Source organism: Pagrus major, chromosome 2, assembly GCF_040436345.1.
Source record: "Pagrus major chromosome 2, Pma_NU_1.0".
In the NCBI taxonomy this organism is placed as follows: domain Eukaryota; kingdom Metazoa; phylum Chordata; class Actinopteri; order Spariformes; family Sparidae; genus Pagrus; species Pagrus major.
This window is the reverse complement of record NC_133216.1, coordinates 22,633,926-22,658,525: the sequence shown is the minus strand read 5'-3', so window position 1 is coordinate 22,658,525 and position 24,600 is coordinate 22,633,926. Positions and strand designations below refer to the sequence as shown.

Sequence of the window (24,600 nt, the reverse complement as noted above, 5' to 3'; positions counted from 1 at the left end):
GGGGTGCGAGCGTGCTCACAGGTCCAGCCTGGTTGCTTTTAATGGACCAGTGGTGTAGTCCGATAAAGGGCAGCCATCTATCTGCACCCACCCAGTCAACTCTGACACTGTTTCCAAGGAAACGCCACCCGCGGGAGCCAGAAAGGGAGGGTGGGACCTTGAGGGAGCGTATTCTCCTGTGCTGTCAGAGTGCCAGGAGGAAGGAGAACAGGGATGGAGTGATAGAAGGGTGGAGGAGTGGAGGAAGGAGAGGGAGGGATGGGGGATACAGAGGAGGGGCGCACCAGCCGCCTCACAGGGGTTAACTTTAATCAGACATGACACACACACACACACACACACACACACACACCCGAGGAAAAAAGAGTGACAAATGCAACTAGAATCACACACTCGCATAGATTCTCTTTCACAGGGAGAGGCAGACTGTCACACACATGCTGTATGCATAAGGTGACATACAGCAGACACAGCGTGCACATGTGTGTGCGTGCAGGCGTCACGGGACCCTTTGCGAAATGTGCAGCAAATACAAAAAAATGACACGTCATATTTCATTCTCAGAATCATTTTCTTTATTTCGCTTCTTCTCCAGATTGTCAGAGAAGCAGAAAAGCCACTGATGCAAATGGCTGAGATAGAGATGCCTTCCCATAGCCAGGCCCACTGCATCATCATCATCCAGAGACCAGATCACACTGTCACCTCCAATAATGTCACACATTAACAACTTCATCAGTCATCATATGGGTTGTGTCAGGTATTTGTTCAGCTTGATTCATTCATATGCAGAGTATACTACCACTGAAGCTTTAAAAAGCACACTGCAGCAATACATAAAACTTAGCAAACTGTTTTTTGTTTATATACTGTATGTGTGTGTGACATATATATGTGTTAACTGAGGCTGGGTATCAAACCTCAATAGGTTGTTGTTATTGTTATGAAATGTTTGTGTCACACTGAAAGTTGGCATTGGCATTGGCATCATCTTGTTTACATTAAACTATGATTTTGCCTATTTTAGACTGTTTGTGTGTTTTAATATAAATAAAAAGTAAGGTATTATAAAAACATATTGTTGCGGTATCGGTACCGAAACTGAAGTAGCGTCAATTGATGTTATTCTCTTAAAAAGTGATATGCTGAAAGATGCTATGCCTTTTGTAAATTAAACAAAATAATTCTAGTTGAAATACTGGGACCACTGGCCCACTTGTTTGAGAGAGGATATTAGTTTCCCCTACATGCTTAAAAAAATGCTAAATGACATCGTTCCTTGTCTATACCTCGCAGGAAATCAGTTTACTCTGTCCAATGCCCAAAATGAGTTTCTTAAAATCTGGGGACCCTTCATTGAACATATACGGAGATGTGTCAATCTGGGAACTAACTGTATTGTACTGTACTCTGTGACCCTAAATGGAGGACATTTCAGTCATTGTGTGGATTGACATGCATATGTGCACTTTTCTGCAAGCTGGCAGTTTGTCTGCTTTATTTTTGCTCGGCTCTGTCAAGTCGATTTGTTCGTTTTTATTTTTTGTTTTATAATAAGCAAAAAGAAATTAAAGTACAGAAACATCATAGCGCATTTGCAAACAGGTATTTTTCTATGGTTACATATCTACCACATGACGTGTGACAAGAGTCTTTATCAAACATGTTTATGTTAAGTATTTCTGTTTAATATCAGCACTGATTATGCTTCTAAAATCCTGTATCAATCACTTCCTACCCTCAGCCATAATAACATTTTTGATAAGTAGAAAGAACACCAGGAAGACCTTCATGCAAGGGTCATCCTGGTGCTCTTTGAGGTTATATTTTAGCTAACTCAGTCTCTACCAGTCTTCGGTAACTTAGTGTCTAACAGTAGACATTTGTTACATTCCCACCTCTGCTAGAGAAGATAAACATAACTGGCAAATATGTATATTTTTTAAATCATTGGTGCCAAATAGTTTTAAGTTGAATAGAGTGCCACAGAAATTAGTCCTAAAACCCAGATATAAGTTACCATTTTTGCCCTTATCTGGAAGTCAATTGTTTTTTTGAGTAGGTTTTCAGTTAGATGCCTGAAATAACGTTTGTGGTTAACACAAGCTTTAGAAATGTTCAGGTTTTGTTCCATGACATAAAATATGTCAGTAAAGACCCCACACATGAATTATAAAGTGTTTACGCTACTCACTAGTCTGTATTTACAGGCAGACTTTAGTTGCAAACTATCCCCCACTCAACCTTTCCAATTTGTAGACTGATTAATATACAGTGAAGTGTATAATATAGTGTAGCAGGAAGTTTAGTGGTGGTGATGAAGAGATGCAACCGGGATATAGTAAGTTTATAGCCTGACATTAGCTTTTCAATTCTGCCGATTGCATTTACAATCATCATTTACAATCATCAATCATCAAAGTGGTGTCTGTCTATGAGGATTATCATAAAAAAAAAACTGTCGGTATTAAAAACTTGCCACAGAGCTCATTTTCTGAAATAATCCAAGGGAACCAGTGCGATGCTAACTTCCGGGTTAGCCTACAAAAATACATCATCCCTGCACCACTCTATTTGTTGGTTAAGTAATATCTAATGGGAACAATGTATTCTTTCTGTTTAGCCTCTCTGACCAAATGTCCTTTATGTGCTTTAGCACACTTCACTGCCGTACAACAAGCATACCATTCTAAAGTCATTACCATCATTACTACAAATTCACACTGCATAAAAACCAGTCTACACAGCACTAAACTACATTGAACAACACCAGCCCACAGAAACAATTAGAAGGTGTAATCTCTGCACATCTATCTGCCAGGAGGCCTGAGCACAAACGCTGAGCAGGGAGAGAGAGAGAGAGAAGGAGAAAATAACCATTATTATTAGCAGACAGGGCTGTCTGCACTGGAGGCCTGATCACCTTCTTTACACAGACAAGCTCAGAGTTTCTGGGCTTTGAACAATCAGATGACACACACACACACAGACACACAAACCTCCTGTTTTGCTTTGTAATTTTGACTTTATACGGACAGTCAGGAGCAGCACTGCTTTTGTTGTGCAGTCTGTCACCATACTGTGATTGGGAGGTTGTAAAACCGAAGGATTTCTCATCCATCTACGTCCTAATGCTGTCATCCTCCTTCTGCCTGGCTGCTGATTACAGTCTGTGTACTGTCTAGCTGCGTAACACTGACTTAATGTTATTTTGCTTGAGCAGAGCCATTGCAGCGACCCAGATGTCCATATATTATAATCTAATCTAAGATGATTCTGGCTCTGGATTGGCTAATCCAACACCACCCCTCCTAATCTGACGTCTAATAGACGACATCTGGACAAGACGACATAAAAAACACAGCCCGGAGACAATCTGATTGACTTGTTTGGGAACGATAATCTTGTCTGTACAGTAACTTTGTTCATGTAAGCATGAATTTATCCGCATGTTTACCACTAAATGACACAGACAAATGTTATCTTTTCTTTCAGACAAAGCTTGCAGGAACCATTGCTTGATGATTTCACTGAAACTCAATAATGTGACTTTCATTAAATTACAATCTTTTGAACATGCCGATTGACCAAGTTGCTTCTTTTAGTATGGAATTCGGAATTTTGGAAGTAAATAATTAAAGTGTGAATAATTAAATAGTTAATAAATAGTTAAAAAACATTCTTCAAGCGCACCTCTTCTTTAGCCAGACAGCCTGTGTCTTACTGCATTCACACCTCTACCTAAAAAGCAATGAATAAATACAGAGTCTATTTCTGCTGGTGTCAACACGTTCCTTTGAGTGTATAATGGATCAGATCATCAATAATCAATTGAATGTGTCACCTAGCAGAGGCGGCTCCCCTCATTTCGACTGCTCCTTTGCCTCCTGTCCACTCCTGAGGTGTGATACGACCCCTGAGTGGATGCTCCCCGTCTTTTCCGAGCTGCAGGAGGCCTTCTCAAAGAGCATAGCAACAGACCTGTCTTCCCTGTAAAAATAGGATTGGCTTCTGTGAAGCCAACACGACGCCGAAGATACAACACACACTTCACTTCATTGATTATGCGCCCGAGCCCCTCAGAGCCCAGCTTTACAAGTGATGTCTTCCCCTCTTTGCCTTGCTCGCTCTCCTCATAGCTCCCATTTTCACCCTCTTGCTCAGATTTGGAGCCATTTACCTCACAATGGCATCAATATTTTAGTCCTCCTGGATGCGGAGACTTTCCTGTCTTTTTTTTGTACATTTCTATTGTTTCCCCTGGATAATGAAATGTTAATGTTATTTGGGCATGAGAGACATGCTGTAGACACGGGCCAAAGACAGCCATGGCAGCTTTGTTGCAGAAATCAAGAAAACAAGGGCCATTGTATGGGTGGATCCTTTCTTAAAGCAAAAACAAAACAAAAACAAGAATTGAGAGCTGCTTTGATTTGGAGACTCTTTTCAGGTGGACACTTTCTTATAACGTGTATGAAAGGGACAATTGCAGATACAGTTATACATTTTCATTGTTTGATTTAAAATGTCTAAAAACAACTGGACCTTTGTTATATACTATATTTTGTTGAGTTGTGTACTTACATTGTCCCAAATGTTTGCAACAATGTTCAGACCCAGAGAAATCCATCATTTTGTTCAAGGTATGATTCATTTGGTCGCCTATCACCATAACTAGAGATTTCGAGAGTAAGGATGGAAGTCAGCGAGACTTAAGAAAACGTGAATAAAGCTTTAAAACATTAAGAGTCATGTCGATAGATTTTCATCTGCAATGGTGGTTATTTAACAATGAAGACAACAACTCCCATGATCCCACACCACTTAGGTCTTTTGTTTTGTTTTGATAGATAGACCTCTAGCAGCAATATTAGCAAAAAATCCCACGAAAACTCCAAAATCCAACAATGATTTGATCCTTCTAAGTATTTCTTGTATATAAAGCCTGTTGTATCTCATTCCTTACGTGCCACCAAGCTGCACCATTGTTAAAGAAATATCTAAAACCTTTATTACACCAAACACAAACAATGAAGTGTATTTTGAGTCTATCCCACATATACTATCAGGCTGCCGTGAATATTCACCAGTGCAGAATCCACATCTGAAAATAGTCTCCAACCAGAGAACTGTGTATGCCTGTTTGACAGATTTTTGCTCAAATCTACAGTACACAGCTGTTTTAAGAAAATAAATGAAACACATTTGTGTACGTGTATGTATTTGTGATTTTTTTTAATATTTGTTTCTAAAGAATAAATCTGTAATAGAAACAAAAAGACTTGGGGCCACAGACAGGATAAGGAAGTCAGAAGGTACTGAGAGACAAACTAATGTACTGGTAGTTTTGTCAACTGTTTTGTATTTTGGTAACAAAAATGTAGAATAATATATTTTTTATTTAATACATACATACATTCTTAAGTGTTGCAATTAATTTTACTTTTGCAGACAAATATTCTGCTGCTACTAATATGCTGTTTATCAAGCTTTAACAGGATGTGGTGGGACTAAATTGCAAAACATTTTTCACAAAACATGTCAATAAAGGAAAAAAAGGTAAACAAGTCACATACTTTGGAGTTGCGGACATGGCAGCTCTGTGTATTATACAATATGGGGTCCATACACAGAGCATGCTGCTATTTCATGCTAGCTTTCAGCAGCTGTCTATTTCCATCCGATAGCACACTGAGCGAGGTATAAAACGCAGGCGCCAGGGCAGAGGAGGCTGAGCAAACAAACACGCCGAGAGGTGGGGAGAGAAAGGACAGATGTATTGAAAGCTGTTGAGTGATGTGTTTTTTCTTTATTGCTGTGCATACTGTCGGCGGAGAGAGAAGGGAAGACGGATATGCAGCAGAGAGAGAGAGAAAGAGAGAGAGAGAGAGAGAGAGAGAGAGGCGAGGTGTGTTTCAGTAAGAATACAATCCTTTCATATGGGTGTTAACCAGAACAAGGCCAGATTGTATACTTATGGAAATGTGGTACACACAAGTACGGCCACGAGAATACATACTGCAGAGTACATTTCTCTTTTCTCTTAAATTAAATTCACCATCAGTCTTTCAGCAGCATATTTCTGATTTAAAATTGGATGGTAAAGAAAAAAAGAGTAGCTCAAACGCTCAAGTTATTTTTGGACAAACCAAATTTTCCAAACAGTTTGTTCTCATTAATGGTTTCTCGCCACATCTATTTGGGCTTGATTTTAAAGAACTCAGATTATGGGTTATCCTGGATTATGCAAAGGACCCTGTGCACAAATACTTATCAGTTTCATTTCTTTGTCCTCCCAATGATATTCATGCCAAATCCCACAGCGCCGTATCTTTGCTCACAGCTGGCAAGTGTAACTAAAGGATTATGCAAGCAGCTTCTACAAGCAAATAGATTTCTCCCTACTTCAGAGGAAACTGCTAGTTATGCAGCGCCTATCTGTCCGCCAGGCATGCACAAAAACATGTCTCCCATTTTCTTTTCTTTTTTTCACTTGTTTTAACAGTGCATTTCAGAGGGAGATGGAGAGGAAAGAGGGGAACGAGAAACAGGAGAGTAAACAAAACAAGCACAGAACCAGGAGGTCTCACTGACTAACACTGTAGTCTATGTATGGGCACAGCCATTCTGTATCATTCAGCTGATTGTTCAGTAAACCACATGTGTCTTCACCTCCATATTGAAGTGCTGAAACAAGACATCATAACTGGATTTGTATTAAAGCACATGTTTAGACAAGACACTGCCACCACCTAAATAACCAGTCAACATGCAAGTATGCTTCTGGTGGACAAGCACTGGTGATGGTCCACCAAGCATCCGTCACTGATACCCCCCACCCCCAAACATGTGAGGTGACGCTTCAACTACTTCCTGTATGCAAATATTTCTGAAGGTTTCTTTCCCATATATGGTCCAGATCGAGCCTAGCCTATGATGGCACATTTCTGATTCTCCGCATGGCCTCCCTGCTGTCCCCGAGGGAGATGTGTATTAATTAGCATTGATCTGGAGCAAGAAAACACAGAGCAGATTGGGACAGGTCCAAGGCTATCACAGATACAGGAGCTTAGTTGAAATACAGCACAGAATACATTTACATTTTACATTTTAGCCAGTTAACTGACAGCCGCATCCAGAGAGATGCACCAGGAGTGCATCGGTAGGAACTAAAATGGCACTCAGTAGAGGCCCAACAGTCCCCTTTAATTCAATCAAGCCTAATCCAAGAGCAAGCTCAATAGCCTTGTATCACTCTAAAATTAAACCACCCATAACCGCTTAACCATTATTTCAGCTCACCAGATCAAGGATCAAATTGTACTCACTCAAGGATACCAGCCACCTAAATACACGATTTGTGATCCATGCTTTATTTCCTGAGAAATTAAGAAAAATGTGGGGGAAAAAACCCTATCTCACAATGTTAAAGACAGTGGGAAACAATTCTCAGATCTGTCCCTTTACCTGGATCCGCACCACAAGTAAATGGGGTCTATTCTGGGCTGAGGCCCATCCTACGTTCAAGTTTCGTGGAAATCAGTTCAGTAGTTTTTGTGTAATTCTGCTGACAAACCAACCAACCAACAAACAGACACGGATGATAACATAACCTAACTCAGGTTTTATGCAGTCATATATAAACACTAAGACATGTTGCCATATTTGTTTTACAAATGAAGAACTGTTTAACTTCTTTAGGCATCAAGATTTTGGTCTCAAACTGTCTTCCTCAGATACTCCTACCACAGTCCTTTGTTTCTAATATCCTGCACATTACTCAGGGTCATAGTGCTGATCTAGGCTCCCTCACCTGGATCCTTTTGACCATTTTTCTTCTGTAATGACCTAAAAGCCATAACCTTAATGTTTCTAGATCAGCAGTCCTAATCGCAGACCCAAGACGCATTCCGTCTCTTCTTGCTGAGCAGGCAAGGCCTCTTTGAGCCATTAGGATCCAAACAGCTGTGAATGCCTTGTTATGCGCACAGCAGTGTATCAGTGGAGTTAGAGAGAGAGAGAGAGAGAGAGAGAGAGAGAGAGAGAGAGAGAGAGAGCTGGTAATATCTAATTCAGATAAAAAAAAAAAAGGGTCCACCCGACATCTTTGTATGTGCGGCAAACTCAATTTAGGATTATTCCAGCCTCCTTCTCGTCACTCTTCCTGTCTGCGTCTCAGCCAGGAGGCCTCATTTAAAGTCTCTTCTTCCACACGCATTTTGTGCTCAAAATCAAATCCCTGAGAAAAGTTGTGACACAGCAGTTTTCATTGATTATCTCCAAACTTTTGTAATACAGTTTTATTAGAACCAAAACAGATTTCTGGGGTGTCATTATCCTTGATCTGATACTTCTCCATCTGTGACTTCTAAGATGATCATTTGCCCGAAAACATTTTAAACATCTTGAGCTAAAAAACTGTCCGACTCTTCCTCGTTATACTGTAAATTTGCTCATTTAGGCTTGCCTTGTGCTAAGCCAATATGTGCACAGCGTTATGTGAGAGTGTGATTCAGCAAATACTGTGCTGTGATAATCAGCCAGGGACAACAGCAGCGTTTTATTTTGTAACAGCAAAGATTTTTAGCATATGCCCAAAACTGTGATGTACTGATGAGCACTGAGACACAGTGATAAATGACAAGTATCATCAAGAACAGAAACCTACTCCATCGTCAGACAGAGTTGAATTATCAGATCAAATATATTTGCCATTTTTTTTGGATGGTTGCTCATAAAAAAACAGATTACTTTTTACTATTTTCTGACATTTGGGGTAGATAAATATATGAAAACAAATGTTAGCCATATTTGTTAGCCAAATTGGCTGGATAAGCATAAACTTTATATTGGTTAACAACAAGCCTAAAGGTCTATTTTGCCTTTCAGTACAGCTGGTTGCTCAATAGTTTCTCAGTCATCTGCAAAAAAGTCAGAGAAGAATCTCATCTACACACAATTTCCATTGTTGAGAGAGAATAGACAGAGGAAGGAGAGAAAGAGAGAGAAATGGAGAGTTTGGCTGGAGAAACAGACAACAATTACACTTGCCCTAGGAGGCCGAGGGAACCTGACCACGTTGCTATGGAAACTCAAGTACAGCAGAAAGTAACAGGAAAATCAATTCAGATTGAGCTTATCTCTCCCTCTCTCTCGCTCTCGCTCCCTTCTCATTTCACAAGGGCTACAAAGCACGTTTCCTCTCTGAATCACATTTTAACTATTGCCGCACTGATGCAGCACTAATCACAACAAACACAATGATTTCTTTTTTCCTTTTCATTCCCCTTAAATGAAAAATGTGGATTATAGTAACCAGAAAAAGACGTCTTCAAACACCTCTGAAATTGTATGAAAGAAAGATGCGGGCATGAATGTGTTAGGACTGAACACAAATCACCCTCTGTCTCAGGCACACCATTCATTCTTGCTCTTTCTTTCCCTCTTCACTCGCTCCCTCGGAGGGGCAACAGCAGCTGTATGCAGGTGATAAGCGTGTGCAGCGATGGGCGCTCGGCTGTGATTGGCTGCCTCAACTCCTACGCTGATGTGAAGATTGCAGGCTGCGTCTGTCAAAAGGCCACTCTGCTCGTGGTTGTCACCTCGTGACGTCACTGCCGCAAGTGACAGCGCCACACTCTCAGCGCAAAGAGATTTAAATCATTCCTCCTTTAATGTTTCTGCATGATGCATCCTCTTACATTTAAGAAGACAGGATGTAGGGTATTTTTAAATTACAAGTTACAGCATCATAATAACATAATCATAAAAGAACAGAGAGAGTCAGGTGATGACAGGAACTGACTCACCGATCCAGTCCCCTTTGTTTTCACCACAGCCACTTAGCAGCAGCCTGCAGGGAGTTTGGGTTTTGTTTGGATCTTAGACGTTGGCTGTAACAATGGCAAGGTGAGGTCAAAGACAGGCTGCAAGTATACTCAGTTTGTGTGTGTGTGTGTGTGTGTGTGTGTGTGTGTGTGTGTGTGTGTGTGTGTGTGTGTGTGTGTGTGTGTGTGTGCGTGTTCTCAAGGCAAGTGGAGAGAAAACGAGCCTTGAACAAAAATAATGATGCTTGATGCCTCATACATCAAGAAAGAGATAGAGGGTCACCTTGCAGTGAAGTCAGCTGGTCATTTGCTACTGAGGAAATCAATCTGGAGAGCGATTTGTCACAGAAATCACAAGAGAAGTCGACTGACACTGACATGATGAAGTATGACTGTGTAGTAATTCAATATTTCCTTATTACTTTATCTGTGATTACGTATACATTTATCACGCTCAATATTGAAAAAATGTTCTTATTAATGTCCTGACACCCAAATTATGATTTGGGTTACCCTAGTCAGTTTTTTCTTCCAATCCGGCCCCAAAGTCAACCTGTATTCTCAAAAGGGAGTAATTTAGTTAAGTGTATTTCACTGTAATTTTGTACCAAAAGTGCTAAATTTGCCAACAAGAGCAGTCTTTGAAATCTTGTTTGAGATTCTTAAATGCAAGGATTTGCAACCAAATCGCCAGAATATATTCTGGCAAAGTACGTTTCTGCAAGACCACAGCAAAGTTAAAACTTTGGGTTGAATTTCTAATTTTCCTCTTGTCACAACGTTGTGCTTACATTATGCTCTGGTTAGGTTTAGCCACCACAGCCACTTGGTCAGGGTTAGGAAAACATCATGGTTTGGCTGATAGCAACAAACACGGCTCGAAGTTTCCTGAGGACTCGTTAAAAACACCTGGTTTTGTTGCCACAAACAGCTGCTTTTACACTTACAAATGTCAAAACGCTGACTCGAACTGCGGTAACGCTTGGAAGCCTTGTACCTGTAACTTCACCACAGTCTCCTCAACCTCCTGATATGCAAGTGAGGTAATAAAGATGTTATGCGAACATGATATGACACATTTTGAACAAATGTCAATATGGTACATGGCCAACGACATGTATGAATTAGCGTATCCATGGTTTGCAGAAACATTACCTGCTAACATTTTATCCTGGTGCCTAGGCCGGGATTTGCTGCTTTTCTGTCATGTTAGAAATTAAATGAAGAGTCTTTGGGTTTTGGACTGTTGGTTGGACAAAGAGAAGCCATTTGAAGATGTCACTTTGGGCTCTGAGAAATTGTGATGGGCATTTTTCGCCCTTTTTTTGACAATTTATAGACTTAACTGTTGATTGTGAAAATAATCCACAGATTTATCGATAATGGAAATAATCATTAGTTGCAGCCATATCTGGTTGACAAAAAAGATAAAGATAAAAAAAAAAGATAAAAAGTTAAAAGATATATTCAAGATTTTTGCTTCCAGAATAATTATATGATATGATAATTATATAATTATAATTATATAACATTTCATCAGGGTTATGAATTTCAGACACTGGAAAACCCTCTCCAGAGTTTTCACCGGCTGAGTGAACGTTGTTGTGTAAAATCAGTAATTTACCATTTTTAGATGACATGTTCTGAGACAAATCGAGAATGCATAGATCCATAACGTGTTTTGTGATGAAAGCACCTGATTATATCTCCTCCTCTGATTGGTGTCCAGCAGGTGCCCTAAAACCATGATCATGTCTAATCAGTGTTACAGATGCCCAGCAGGAGGGCACAGGCACCAAGGCTCTGTGTGAAAGTTTAAAGAGGCTCAAAGTGATTTACTGTATTTCTCCAGATTTACCACCCTGGGAGCAGAATAAGACCATGTATTAATCCTTGATTGGATGGAAGAAAAAATGGAGTGAAAAATCCCTATTAGGTCAGCAGAGTGATTTGAGTTATTAAGTGCCTTTTTTACTCTAATCAGTCACTTTTAAGATGGGATCAGACACTGTTGTAATATGGGGTGTGATTGAGCACACCAGTTTGTCTCTGTTTCCCCCAGTGCTTCAGTTGGGAACATATGGGAGGGGTTCCTCCGTGAACCCCACCACCTGTCACTGACACACGCAGTCGCCGTGCAGGAACAGAGGGAGTTTGCACCTACACAGCCACAGTCTTCCAACAGCCAACATCCAGGAGAGTTTATAAACAGAAATTAATTGCTTGTTCCGGCTGTAATTAGCTCACACCATGCTTATTACTAATCTGTGTCTTGGCCTGACGCCAGGCGAGTTCTGGCCCGGCTCCAGTCCAGTTTCAACACAGTGTTGCTCTACAGTAATCCATAAGCTCTGGCAGGGTAGACCCGTTCCTCTTCACTCAACTGTACACACATATTTTTAACTTTTGGTCATCATATTAACCTCTTCTATTAATGTAATGCATTGTCTATAAATTTATAGTCCTAATTTTCATTTTGTAATGTGCTGATTTCATAACAAAATTGTCCACAAGAAAGTTGAACTGAATGTAGTGTTGACATTCTGCACTTTTCAAATGTATGAGCCATGTGCAGACACCCCAAATGTATGAAACAAATGCAGGACATTACTGTAAACCAGATTCCTGCACTGTACTGACAGCACACTCAACCAAGACAGCGCTTATTTAGGCTTCTGTCTTCAATCCAAGTCGAAAAACAAAGGGGCATCCCCATCACAGAAAGCCAAATTGCCTATTAAAGATGAGAGCGTGTTCAGTCTCCCAGTGCGCCCAGCCATCACCACCCTAATCATTCCCTGCCTAAACAGCCTAATGGCTGCCATATTGCTACTGTTTATTAGTAAACACTGATGGAAGAGTGCCCGCTTCAACAGTTGTTGATTTTGTCTATCCGTATGGAGTATCAGCTGGGAATCGCAGCCACCGTGCCAGAACGCTGTCTGCTGTTCAGTCTCCCGTCACTAAACAGATTGCTTTATTGTTTTATGTGCATAGTGATTAGGATGTCAGTAGATGGCATAATATAACACATAAACCTGAGATAAAGCGTTAAACAAATTTGAGTGCTGAAAACAGCCTCTCTTCGGGTATTTAAACTTCACTAGATTGTTTCACTGATTTATTATAAAAGAGAATGTGAAAGCAAGGAAGCATTCAAATGCTCATTGTATTCCGGCATAAAATTACAAGTCTGTGCCGCAGCCTGTGAGCTAGAAGGACACTCCGAAGATGACCTTAGGTTTAAGATGCTTTTGGGAAGCCCACTCCGAGATTGATTTCCCTCCATCTCTGTCTCAGTAACCCTTCTATCGATCCTTATCAAATATGTATCACGTCCTCAAGCCTTCACCACAGCTAAGATGGAGACTTCAAACAGCTCAGAGAGAAAAAGGAGAGCTACGTTTCTCTCTTTCCAAATGGCAAATCTCACAGCAGGGGGAAGATGTGAAACCAAAATAATAATGTTAAAAAAAATGCTATAAATGTGAGCCATACCACGACATATAATAAAATAAAAATGTAATCTCAGCTATTTCAAAGGCTTTTGAAATAACACTGAACGAATGCTATCCTGAAGCGAGCCTTACAAAAGACAGTGGGTTTAGTCTTCTACAAAAGGCAACAGAGAGACACACTGTGCACACAATACATGTAGAAAACACCCCCCAACTATCTCTGCTCAAACCTCACTTCTTACTAAAAGGGTCTTGTCTTGTCCTCTCCCAATTCCCCAAACTCCCCTTCACACAGCGCTCGTATGTTGCAAATGCACAAAATGCATCCTTCAGCTCATGTTCCCATAATTCTCTGTGGCAGCAGCATGATTAATGCACACAACTATTGATTTTTTTTTCTTTGCTCTTTTTTTTCTTTCTTTCGGGAGAGTGCCCACCACCAACCCCCAACCCCAAACACCTCCTACTTGACAGTATCACTCTTTGCACCCTGTCACTCACACACACATTGAATATATATCTCAATGAAAATAAATGCACGATTACAGCACCTTTACATACACGCTGTACGAACAATAAGCACCCCCGTCTTCCTCAGCTTTCAGGCAGCTGTGTGTGAGTGGACTGGGAAAAGGGGTGCAGTGAAAGACAAGGGTCAGCATTTCACTAACTGCTGATCTGTGTGGGAGGAGGAGCGGAGGGGGCAAAATGATAGGCTGTGTTGTTTTCATAGGGTTTCACTGCAGGATGGGTGGAGTAGTGTGCAAAAAACATGCATCCATGCACCAACAAACACTCAGATGCATATGTGTATAGTACATTTGCATGCATGTACGTGTACACTATCTAGATCTTCCTCTGAATTGCTAAGAGGCAACTCCAGGTCCTGAACAAAAGGATCAACAAACCATGTTTGCGTGGGGAGAGAGCTGAAATCTGGTGAGAGATGGAGAACGAGAGGCAGACATGGTGTGAAGGAAAACTGACTGAGGGTAGGAAAGTGGGATGAAGACAGGGGGAAAAGATCATGTGGCTAATGTGACGCAGTCCGTTGTTTACCAAAGAAAAAGCCTCACCCACTCTCCTCCTCTCCACCTTGCAAATCTCCTCCTTCTCAGGCTCTTGTTTCCCCAACTCTCTTCTCACTTCCTTCCCTCTAATCGGCCATCTCCTCCTCTACATTTTTTTGCATCTTCTTCCCTCGCAAGCTCATTTCTACCACTGTGCCCTCCTTTCAAGGTTGGCCTGACTTTGGGCGTGTTGAATTTACAGCCCTGTCTCCGCCTGCCTCTCAGTGCCCTCACTGTCAATCTCAGTGAAAGATGGAGGTGGTGGCACATCACTGGCATGATAAATTCCTGCTGAGCAGTGATCCTGTAAACCAAACACCTACAGTAGCCCGTTTGAAGACATCCTTAACATTCCAGCGACTGAGCTGGTGGCTGGTTAAGACTGTGATTCTATTAGCAAGCAAACTGTTTAATTAGCCTCTATAAGCACTCACAAGAACCCATGAGAGAGGAGTGAGCAGAATGCGTGAGTGCAGAAGCACTTTCATCGCTTAAATGCTAAACGCACAGCTGGGAAGCAGCCGACACGAATGTGACCGAGAAATGTAACTGTAGATTTTTTTTATTTTTTCCTTTACTGATGCCGTGAGTATTGGAGGGACTTATTTGCATAAAGCAAATAAAAAAAACAGCATTTTCCACGCAGGAGGAAATTGACTGGGGCGCTGTGCCAAGCAGGTTATGCAATGAGATGAGAAGAGAGGAGAGAAGGCCGATAGTCAAGGCCAGTGGAGGAGGATGTAAAGGATGGGAGGACGAAGAGGAGAGGGGAGGAAGAGTAGAGAATAAAAGGAAACAGAAGAAGAAAAGCAAAAGGTGAGAAGGAAAAGTGAGAGGAGGGGAGAAGATGCACTGACTGACCTCTTAAGACTGTGACTCTGTATTGTTTCCAGTGTGAATGCAACATAAACAATGTCAGATACTATTGTTAAAAACATATATCACAACCTATGTACAGGATATACAAGAATATAAAACTCACCTCTCAACAGTTGGTGTGAAATGAACAAGGTGAAGCCGATACTGATGAAATCTGATAGCACGTAACATGCAATTTCATACCAGAATACCTATATATATATATAAATATATATATATAATCATAAAAAAATACAGACATGGTGTCATCTGATTTTAGCTGAATGAACAAATCAAATACCAGATAAACCAAAACATGGATGCAAAAAAGAATTCCAAAAAGCTGTCTGATAAGGCAAAACTATAGAGTCTCGCACTATATATTTTCCCAACCCTTAGTCAAACATAATGCATTCATACAAATATTGAATTGATAGAATAGCAAGATGGAGGCACATCCAGGAAGCAGGAGTGGCTTACGGAGTCACCCCTCTCCACCCGCCTTGCACTGAGCGTGCGTCTCAACACAGACCAAAGCCTCCCGTCCTCCTCCATCTCCTCCTAATCTCCAGCCTGAAGAGATGAAAGGCCTGCATGTTTGTTCCAAGAAGGAAACCCTCTCCACGCCAGAGGAGACCCCTCAGCCTCCATTCCTCTTTTCTTCTCGCTTTTTTTCTCCCCATCTCACCTCTCCTCACCTTTTCTCTCTTTTCCTGTCTTCTCCGGGGGCGATATACAGGTCGCCTGTCCAGCCGGCACTTCCTTATCTGTACTGTAGCTGTGTTACTCACAAGAGGAGGAACTGGATGATGGTGTTTGTCCAGTTAGTTTTTAGCACCAAATGGGTCTTGTCTTTAAACATTTTATGAAATGAACACAATGCATCAAATTTGTGCTCTCTGCAAGAAAAGTTTAGGGGTGCAACTAATGCTTATTTTTATTTGATTAATCAACAGATTATCTGTCATTTTAATGTACTATTTGTTTGTTATGTCGGCAAATACAACAATGCCCATCACAAGTTCCTAGAGCACATGCTGACATCTTAAAATGTTGTTTTGTCCAATCAGTAGTCCAAAACGCAAAGACGTCCAGTTTACAACCATAGAGGGCTAAGAAATCCAGACAATATTCACATTTAAGAAACCACAGATTTTTCTCCCATCTCCCATCTTAATTTAAACATTAAAGTGCAACAGCTAAACACAGCTTGTAATTTGACAATGAAACAGTGCATACAGTAAGTAAGACGTTATGAATGAAATTGAAATTCAATACTGAGAAAAAGTTTTTCTAGTTTAATTATGACCAGCACCCCTGTCTTTATTAACATTGTGTGTTTCATCAACAAACCCTAACCTTAATAACATCCTGAATAACATCCAGCTTTCCCTATTGTCACAAAATCTAATTTGTGGTATTGTCCCATGATTCATTTCAATTGGATTGGTGCTGGTCTCCAGTATTTGCACGATGCCTACACTTACAGAACAACATTTAAATGGATGCAAATGCACAAAAAAGCACTGAGAGCAGCACTGTTTGTCTCATTTGCTACAGAGATTATGTTGACTCCACGCTAATGTTGCTTCTACATCCAAAGAAGGTAAGAAAAGTCAACAAGAACTCACTGTGTAGGGAATGTACACACAATTGTACACACTAGGTAAAGAGGTTAATAATCTCTGCAGCTCCGAGCAGACAGATTACAACTAATACTGCACATTAGGAGGACTCAAACAGCCTAAATGTTACTGCAAGTCGACACAGAATTCATGCTCAAATTGCACGCTTCTTAAAGAAGTGCGCAAGGTCTCAGTGACATGTTGTTTGCAGCTCATTCCATATCTAAGCACAAGTTTTGTTGAAGCCCTTCTTTGCAACCAAGGCCGCCCAGCTCATTACGCTGCCTCATTTCATGAATGATGAGAGACAAAAGGTAGGTAGATGGAAAAACTCAAAACCATCCCAGCTCCATCCCTTTTTCAAAAGCATGGCCACTTGACACGCAAAAGAAACTAAAGCAGACACAAGCATGTGCACACTACATGTGACACCAACACCAATACACACATGCATTTAAATAAAGGTCCACCATATAAAATCCTGGCAACAACACAGTAGGACAAAGCTCAACTCCTCCCCGCTCTCTCTTTTTTTTTTGCCCCTTTCATCTCTCTATTAGTTCCGTCAATTGTTTATCAAAAGCAGCGAAGAGGCGATCGGAGCCGGGCATTTGAAAGCTTGTGCTGCGTGATGCATTTTAAAATTCATGACGGGTTAATGGTATGTTAGTGGCAACATTAGGACCCGGCGAGCTTGCGTCATGCTTATTCACATTGAAAACAGGCCGCTTCAAATGACTACTAAGCAGTCCTCATTCTGAGAGGTAATTCATATTGTAATTAACTTTTCAATCACAGCTGATTAATTAAGACAGGCCCTGGTCTGTAATTATGCATCTATTTTTGACCCTAATGCGAATCAGTGGATATTCAAAGATTTTCAGCAGGCAGTTTCCTCTCAACGCGAAAGTTACGGATCTAAAAAAGCACATTTTAACCTGACGATACCTGACACACATAATCAATGGTGATCAAATGGTTAGGTGGCTCAGGGTATCTAAACTGTGGATCTGGCAGTGACACTATCCACCTAATTTCATCATCCTGGTTACTTTGCGTCTTTACAAAGAGAAATATCTGAACTATTCTTCCTCGCATTCTGATGCACAATGCGAGGGTAGGGAAGTGCACTTGATGTTACCGTTCCCAACAAAAAAACCTGAGATTAATAATTCAGCGCGGCTGTGGGATAGCTTTATTTTGTGTCCACTGAGACCAAGTCTTCTTTCATGAAAAATGTAAGAAAAAAGAAAAAAAAGAAAAAAGAAAAGCGGGGCTGGAGAAGGAGTCGGAAAACTAGGCTGGGTCAAACTGCACCCGGTTGCCAATGTCAAGCCCTGTTGCTATCCTTATGGTCGCTCGCTCACGCACAAACACACATCTTTCTAACCCCCACTCCTTGAGTAAACACACCCTCTCCATAACAGTGTGAGGTGAATCCGCTCATGCATCAGAATCGACCATCAAATATTTATCATGGAGCAGCAGTGATTTTGACAGTGTGCTCATGCTTTTGACAGCACTCGCCTGCTGCAATACTTATTGGAGTAAACACGGACAATCCAATATCGTTGTTCTTTTGAACGCTTGCAAAAGAACTCAAAAGAACACAGAGCGTACAACACAATCCATCAAAACTACACTGCATATCCTATAGGCTTTCAGACCTGCTGTAAAAAAAAAATGGTAAGACATCATTGTGGATGGGACCGTAAGAGCTGATTTAGGAAATGATTGGTAATGATTGTTTTTTCAAAATAAAAGCATGACACACAAATGCATAATTCACAGTCCATGCATAAGGAGATGGCTTTGTCCTTACCCAGGCCAACACACCTTTGCTTTTGATAAACAGAAACTGTAGGGGGATACACTAAAGCATTTTATTCTCATAATGGGTACTTTTTCAGCCTAAGTCAAGAAACACATCATCTCTGGACCTTGTCTACAAGAATTACAATTACAGAATGTGATCATATCTGCACGCTGCATGTTTGCCCGCACTCCGTGACATTAGGCGACATCTTCAACCAGCGGCTCGCAGCGAGTAACTCGAGTAACCTCGAGTAAGCAAGTTGCTGGCATGGATCAGAAGACACATCTTCATGCTTGAGCAGACGCATTTAAAATGCCACCAAAACACCGTCCCAGATTCTGCCCTCAGTCAAATGACATCAAGTGCTCACTTACAGGTCCCTGAACGCCCCAGTATGAAGCGAAATCAGCCAGCGGGCAGTACATGGAGCAATCAGGAGATAAGCATCCCATTTAACTTGAGTAAAAATCCAACCCGCAGAACGTTCTGGTGTCTTGCGTTATCGTGCTGTGCCACTGGATTCAAACAAGGAGGGTAACTAGGTCAATGATGCTCTGTAAACTGTTCCACTTTACCCCTTGCTGGACTCAAAATGGAGTTGGCTGAGGTGGAGTGTGCATAGGAGAGAGAAGCTCAGTGATTCAATGTGACAGTTATCAACATCCTCTGGCTAGTGAGAGGACAGGGCTGCGCAGAGACACAGAGCCCCGGTAATGGCAGACTACGACAGTAAACAGGTAAGAAGATGACTCACGGTGAAACAGAACATAGTGTCCAAAGAGCGCAGAGCAGAGCAAGGAGGGGGGCCTGGGATAAATAGTCTAAAGAAAGCAACACCCCTCTTCCTCTCCATTCCACATATTCGTCTTTAACTAAAACATCTTGTTAAAAGTTACAAACATGCTCATTTTAACATTAACACTGGCATTACACTCTATACAAAGTATTTAAGTATGACTTACCTGAGCTGAGTGAAACAGTGTCTTTCTCCCATGATACAACAGTGACGTAGGCCTCGACAGAAGCAGGGATAATGCACTTGAAGACGGCTACACTGCCTCTCATAGCCTTCTGGTCAGCCACTCTGACCGTGTAGGGTTCCCGTGAGACTATAGAACAAGATAAAACATAAATACATGTCAAGTCTCATTTGTAAGAGACCAATTGAGTCATTATATACTTCTTTTTCATTTTTAGTGGCAGGGTGAGTCCAGATTGAGACCCAGGATCAAGCTCTGATTTTGTTGAACTTGAACCCCCCTGAAGTGGATAAAGCTGGTAATTTAGTAAGATCATGTCAAGGCTCTACAATCCAGATGGAGAAAGTTTCATTATTTTGGTGACAAAAAAGCATTACAGAAGTACAAATAATTGTGGATCATATGGCAATCATAATATCTGTCAAATTAATCACAATATGATATTATATCATGCAGACATAAATCATGTATTGATTGATAAAACATACTACTACACAACGCCCTCCTCTGTGGACTCACCAGCTTTGATGTGGACATCCTGACTCCGTATCTTGCCAGAAGGGTTCTCGGCAGTGCAGTAGTACGTGTTGTCGTGGATCAGCTTGCTGAAGCTGGATGGCAGGAAGTTGAAGATCTGGAGGGTTCCATTGGGGTGGACGTGGCGGATGCCGGGGACATCGTAGATCTCCTCGCCGGTCGCCAGATACCAGCGAAGCGAGGCAGGCGGCGCGCCCCCAGCAGGACAGGGCACCGAGGTCCCTGTGGTGCTGGCAAATACTACCTCTTGCAAAGATGCATTGACAAAGTATAAGCTGGAATGTAGGTCCTCACTGAAAACTGCAAGAGAGGAAACACAGGAGGGTTACTGTTAAACCATTTAGTGTATTTGCATCATTTCTATTATGTTGTAGCGTTTTTAAGATACGTGCACTTATGTGGTGGTTTTTCATCGTGTCACTGTAAATAAAGTTTCGAAGAAACGTCTTGAATGTAATCTGGATCAAAGAACTTAAAATGAGGAAAACATTTGCCAAAAATGTATATTCCTCTTTGTTCTTCTTTGTTCTTCTGGTATTTAAGTAGGAAAATGTTAATTTAAAATCTAAGAAGTGAGAAAGCACAATCAGTAGCCCTCTGGAGTCTTTCACTTTAAGTGCTTCTATTTATGGAACATGATCAGTAGTTTTAGATTCATCAATGTATTCCCATCCCTGGGACGTCGGGAACATTAAATTAACATAAACTACTATCAATTATGAAATAAGGTCAGTTGCCTCGATTACGTTCGAGCTTTAATTCAAGCCCACATCACAGTAAAGAGAGTGGCATTAAAGGCAGTTTGTGTGGGATCATTCTCTGGAGAAGAGGGGGGTAATAAATGTCAACGTTGGACCAATTAGCTCTGTAGTGATCTACAGCTGATTTCAGATGAAGACCACCCATGTTTGCAATCCCAGGTTCTGTATTTGAGAGAGTTTGTATGTGTTTTTGTATTCCAGGCAAAAATACTTGTAATGTACAATATCTGTGTGTGTATCTCTCTTGCCATCTCAGCCTGGTGACGAGCCCAGAGGCTGTGCACTAAGTGGCTTACAGTGGCACTGGCAGCTGGCTCGGACCCTCCCCGGGGAGAAAACATTTTAGCACTTCATAAATTCCTAACAAGGTTTCAAATTGCAGACGTTTCCATCCTTTTCTCTGCTCCAGCAGCTCTCCACCAGCAATGAGACACTCCAGTGACCTGCTCATGTCCACACGCACATCCACACAACACTCATTTGCTGTTACAAATTAGGAATACTTTTTCAAAATTATTAGCACACTAAAGATCAATACTGCAGCATTTTCTTTTTTACGAGAATTTGTTGACATATTGGAAATCTGGACATTTGCATCATTTCTGAAATGCAACAGCTCTCTTCTGTGTTACAGAAACTGGCAATGCATTCAAATAATGTGGTATTACTGTGGGGAGTTTTCATCCACATCAACAAGGATAAACAGAGGGGGACATGTCCACTAATTAATGTCTGGGTAAATGCATAATTATGCTGTGAAAGATTAATGATGGCTATGAAACCAAATTACACAAAATATATTTATATTGTTTTCGTCAGGATTATTTTTGTGTGCCTCAATTTGAATTAGCAGAGGTCACCAAACTCCACGTTGTAATACGAATGAGATAGACGCACCGCAAGTTTTCCTGCCCTGACAGATGCAACTAAACTATAAATGCAAAGTCCTGAAGACAGGTCTAATCTGCCAAATAAGTGGAAACACCTGTGTGGATTTACCATGGTATCACTGGGGCTTAAAAAGGATTTATTTTTCACTTAATCACTTAATATTTCTTCAGGAGGGGAAAAAACTCAAGATGGATGTGTGGACATTATCTTAGGATGTTCCCCCTGTGGCTTGGCTGCGGTGGTGGAAACTAACAAAGTATAGGCTACATTTACTCAGTTACTGTTTTATTTTGAGGTACTTGTATTTGTAAGTCCATATTTCTGTTTCTTTGCTTTGGTTGTGCCTTTTTAGTTTAAAACTCCATCTCCTCTCCATGAGGGGAGAAAATATTATGAGCAAACTGAAATGAGCTGCAAAATATAGTATATAAAATAATATAACCTCTGTAAGGGGTAATTCAGCATAATAATAACGTTTCGTTGACTGAAAACGTTACTTTTCCTTCAAATACTTGCACATTAGTGTACATTTTACTGACAATACTTCTTTTCAGTGTGATATTACTACTTTTACTTAAACTACTTCCACTGCTGGGCTAAAGTTAGCTTGACCTAGCACACGTGTTAACTAATACAATAGCTGGCTAACGTTAGTTAACTGGCTAGCATAAACGTTAGCATCAGGCAAACAGGTCAAAAACAGAAGATGTGCATCCATTTTACTTGTATTTAACGTCTCAGGCGTTTGCAATATTTTATAATACATCAGCTAAGTGAAGGGACAAACAAACCTGTGGCTTCCTTGTCTTTCTTTGAGCTAGCAGCTCCTGACAGGCAGGAGGACGTTTAGCTGTTTGACAACAGCTGCGTGTCTGTCACTCATCAAAAACACACCATGACGCAGCTGCTAACATACAGCTCAATAACACTGCAGAAGTGATGAAATCAAGCATACTGAAACTTTGCAAAAATAAAAATGTAGTCATGATATCGTCATATCAAAACATTGAGATTGTGTTTACATATGCAGCTGTTTTAAGTATCCTACCGGGTCTTTTCTCCTCTTTTTCTCTTCTCACCAGCCTGCAGAGACACTGTGGCCAACACCTGCAGCACAGCTTGTATCAAGGTGTGAGGCCTAACTGATGAGGTGACTTTCAACCAGGATAGAAATGTTCACGTCCACAAGGAGTGACTGGTAGGAGCTCCAACCAACAGGCCTTACTGTCGTCATCACACTTTGCTGTTACAGAACTGATACTTGAATGCAGTGAAGAAAAAGACAAGAAAGTATGCAGCTAAAGTGTAATCACCTCCTTCAACTTGTCAGCTGTGATGTGGCTGTAGGGCAGCCTACAAGTACAAAATCCATCTATTTGTTCACCTGCCTATGCTGTGTGTCCGTGTATGTCTGCAGATTTCATTTGCTAACGATGCACATCCCTGACTCACTGCCGTGCAGAGCTGTTTGTTACAAACATCTGTGAACTCTGTTCTGCACATATTTCTGTGCATTTGTCAGAGGTTCAGTCTCTACATATAATACCGTGAAAAGCTTGTAATGCTTATAAGCAAGGCTGAATGCATTTAGATTAATGTGCTGTATATTGTATGTATGCATGTACAATATGTCTGTCTGGTTCCCACTATCATTCTGTTTACAGATTGATAACTTCAGTTGTCGTGTGAATGAATCTCTGAAAAACGGAACGTTTTTATCCATGTTTTTATCCTGAATTTGTCGAACTGACCCTAATCCTCGTGGCAGTGACTCTTAGGAGCAATATTTTTGTGCTTTGACAACCAGATACAAGGTAGATCGTGTGAACTTCACAGAGCATACTGCATTAGAAACACACTGGCCCTGACTAACGCTCGACTTAAAAATAAAAAAATAAAATTTAAAGAAGTATATATGCTCCCTGCAGAGGAAACTTTTGTATCCACTCGTGTACAGTCTCTTACATCAAAAAATTTTAGCCAATTTGAATCTTTTACAATGCGGTGGGATAGGGTGCTGGGTTCTCAGTGGGTCTGTGGCACCGGCCAAGATGAAAATAATACATCAAAGTCATATTAAATTCTGATTCATTCTCTTTTTTCCAGCTGGCACGGGGAGTATCAATCTTCTCGGTGCTCTGTTGATAATACAGACTGGAGCCATGAGGGGACTGTTCATGGAAGGTGCTCAAGGTTAGTGAGAAGGAGACGACACTTTGAAATCACTAGTGTCTGTATATTCAAATGCACAGCCTTTACTGGGGTTTTCTTTGTGGATGAAATGTGAAATGTGCTGGTGATTATACTGAATACACTTTGTAAATGTGACTCATGTATCAGTACAGTAATACCTCAGCTAAATGTGAGATCCAGCTTTGATGATATCCTCATATGGAGGGGATTTGGGGTAGTAAGTGAAGACTAAGACTATTTTGAAAAAAACAAATAAAGCAATCCAATAAGAAAAAAAATCCAGCGACGGACACAACCGGCACACATCAAAGTTTTCAGCAAATACAATTTGGGTACTTCGTTAATTGATACTTTGAACATCATGGCGCCACAATAGCAAATGGCTGGAGAGAAGTAGATCAAAGAAGTGTGTGGTTGCTTGCAAAGCTTCCATTCTGTGCAAGCATCGGAGAAATTGGATTAGGATTTATGTCATGGCTGTTTTGATATTCGTCTATTTCACATATTAAAAGTACGTGAGAGCAACTCAATTTAGACTGGCTGAGTGATAGCGAGATTGATTTAATTAAAAAAAGAAATGGACT

At 40.9% G+C, this 24,600-nt stretch overlaps 1 protein-coding gene across 6 annotated transcripts in view; it reads right to left on the bottom strand.

The window, feature by feature from the left end:
• dscamb (Down syndrome cell adhesion molecule b) overlaps nucleotides 1-19,734 on the bottom strand; it is a 106,855-nt gene extending 87,121 nt beyond the window's left edge. For all 6 annotated transcript variants that reach the window (XM_073489332.1, XM_073489360.1, XM_073489351.1 and 3 more), the window contains exon 1: nucleotides 19,617-19,734. In XM_073489332.1, the coding sequence (XP_073345433.1) occupies nucleotides 19,617-19,719 (103 nt within the window). In that variant the 5' untranslated portion in view covers nucleotides 19,720-19,734. The remainder of the gene's footprint in view (nucleotides 1-19,616) is intronic.
• Nucleotides 19,735-24,600: the final 4,866 nt, after the last annotated feature.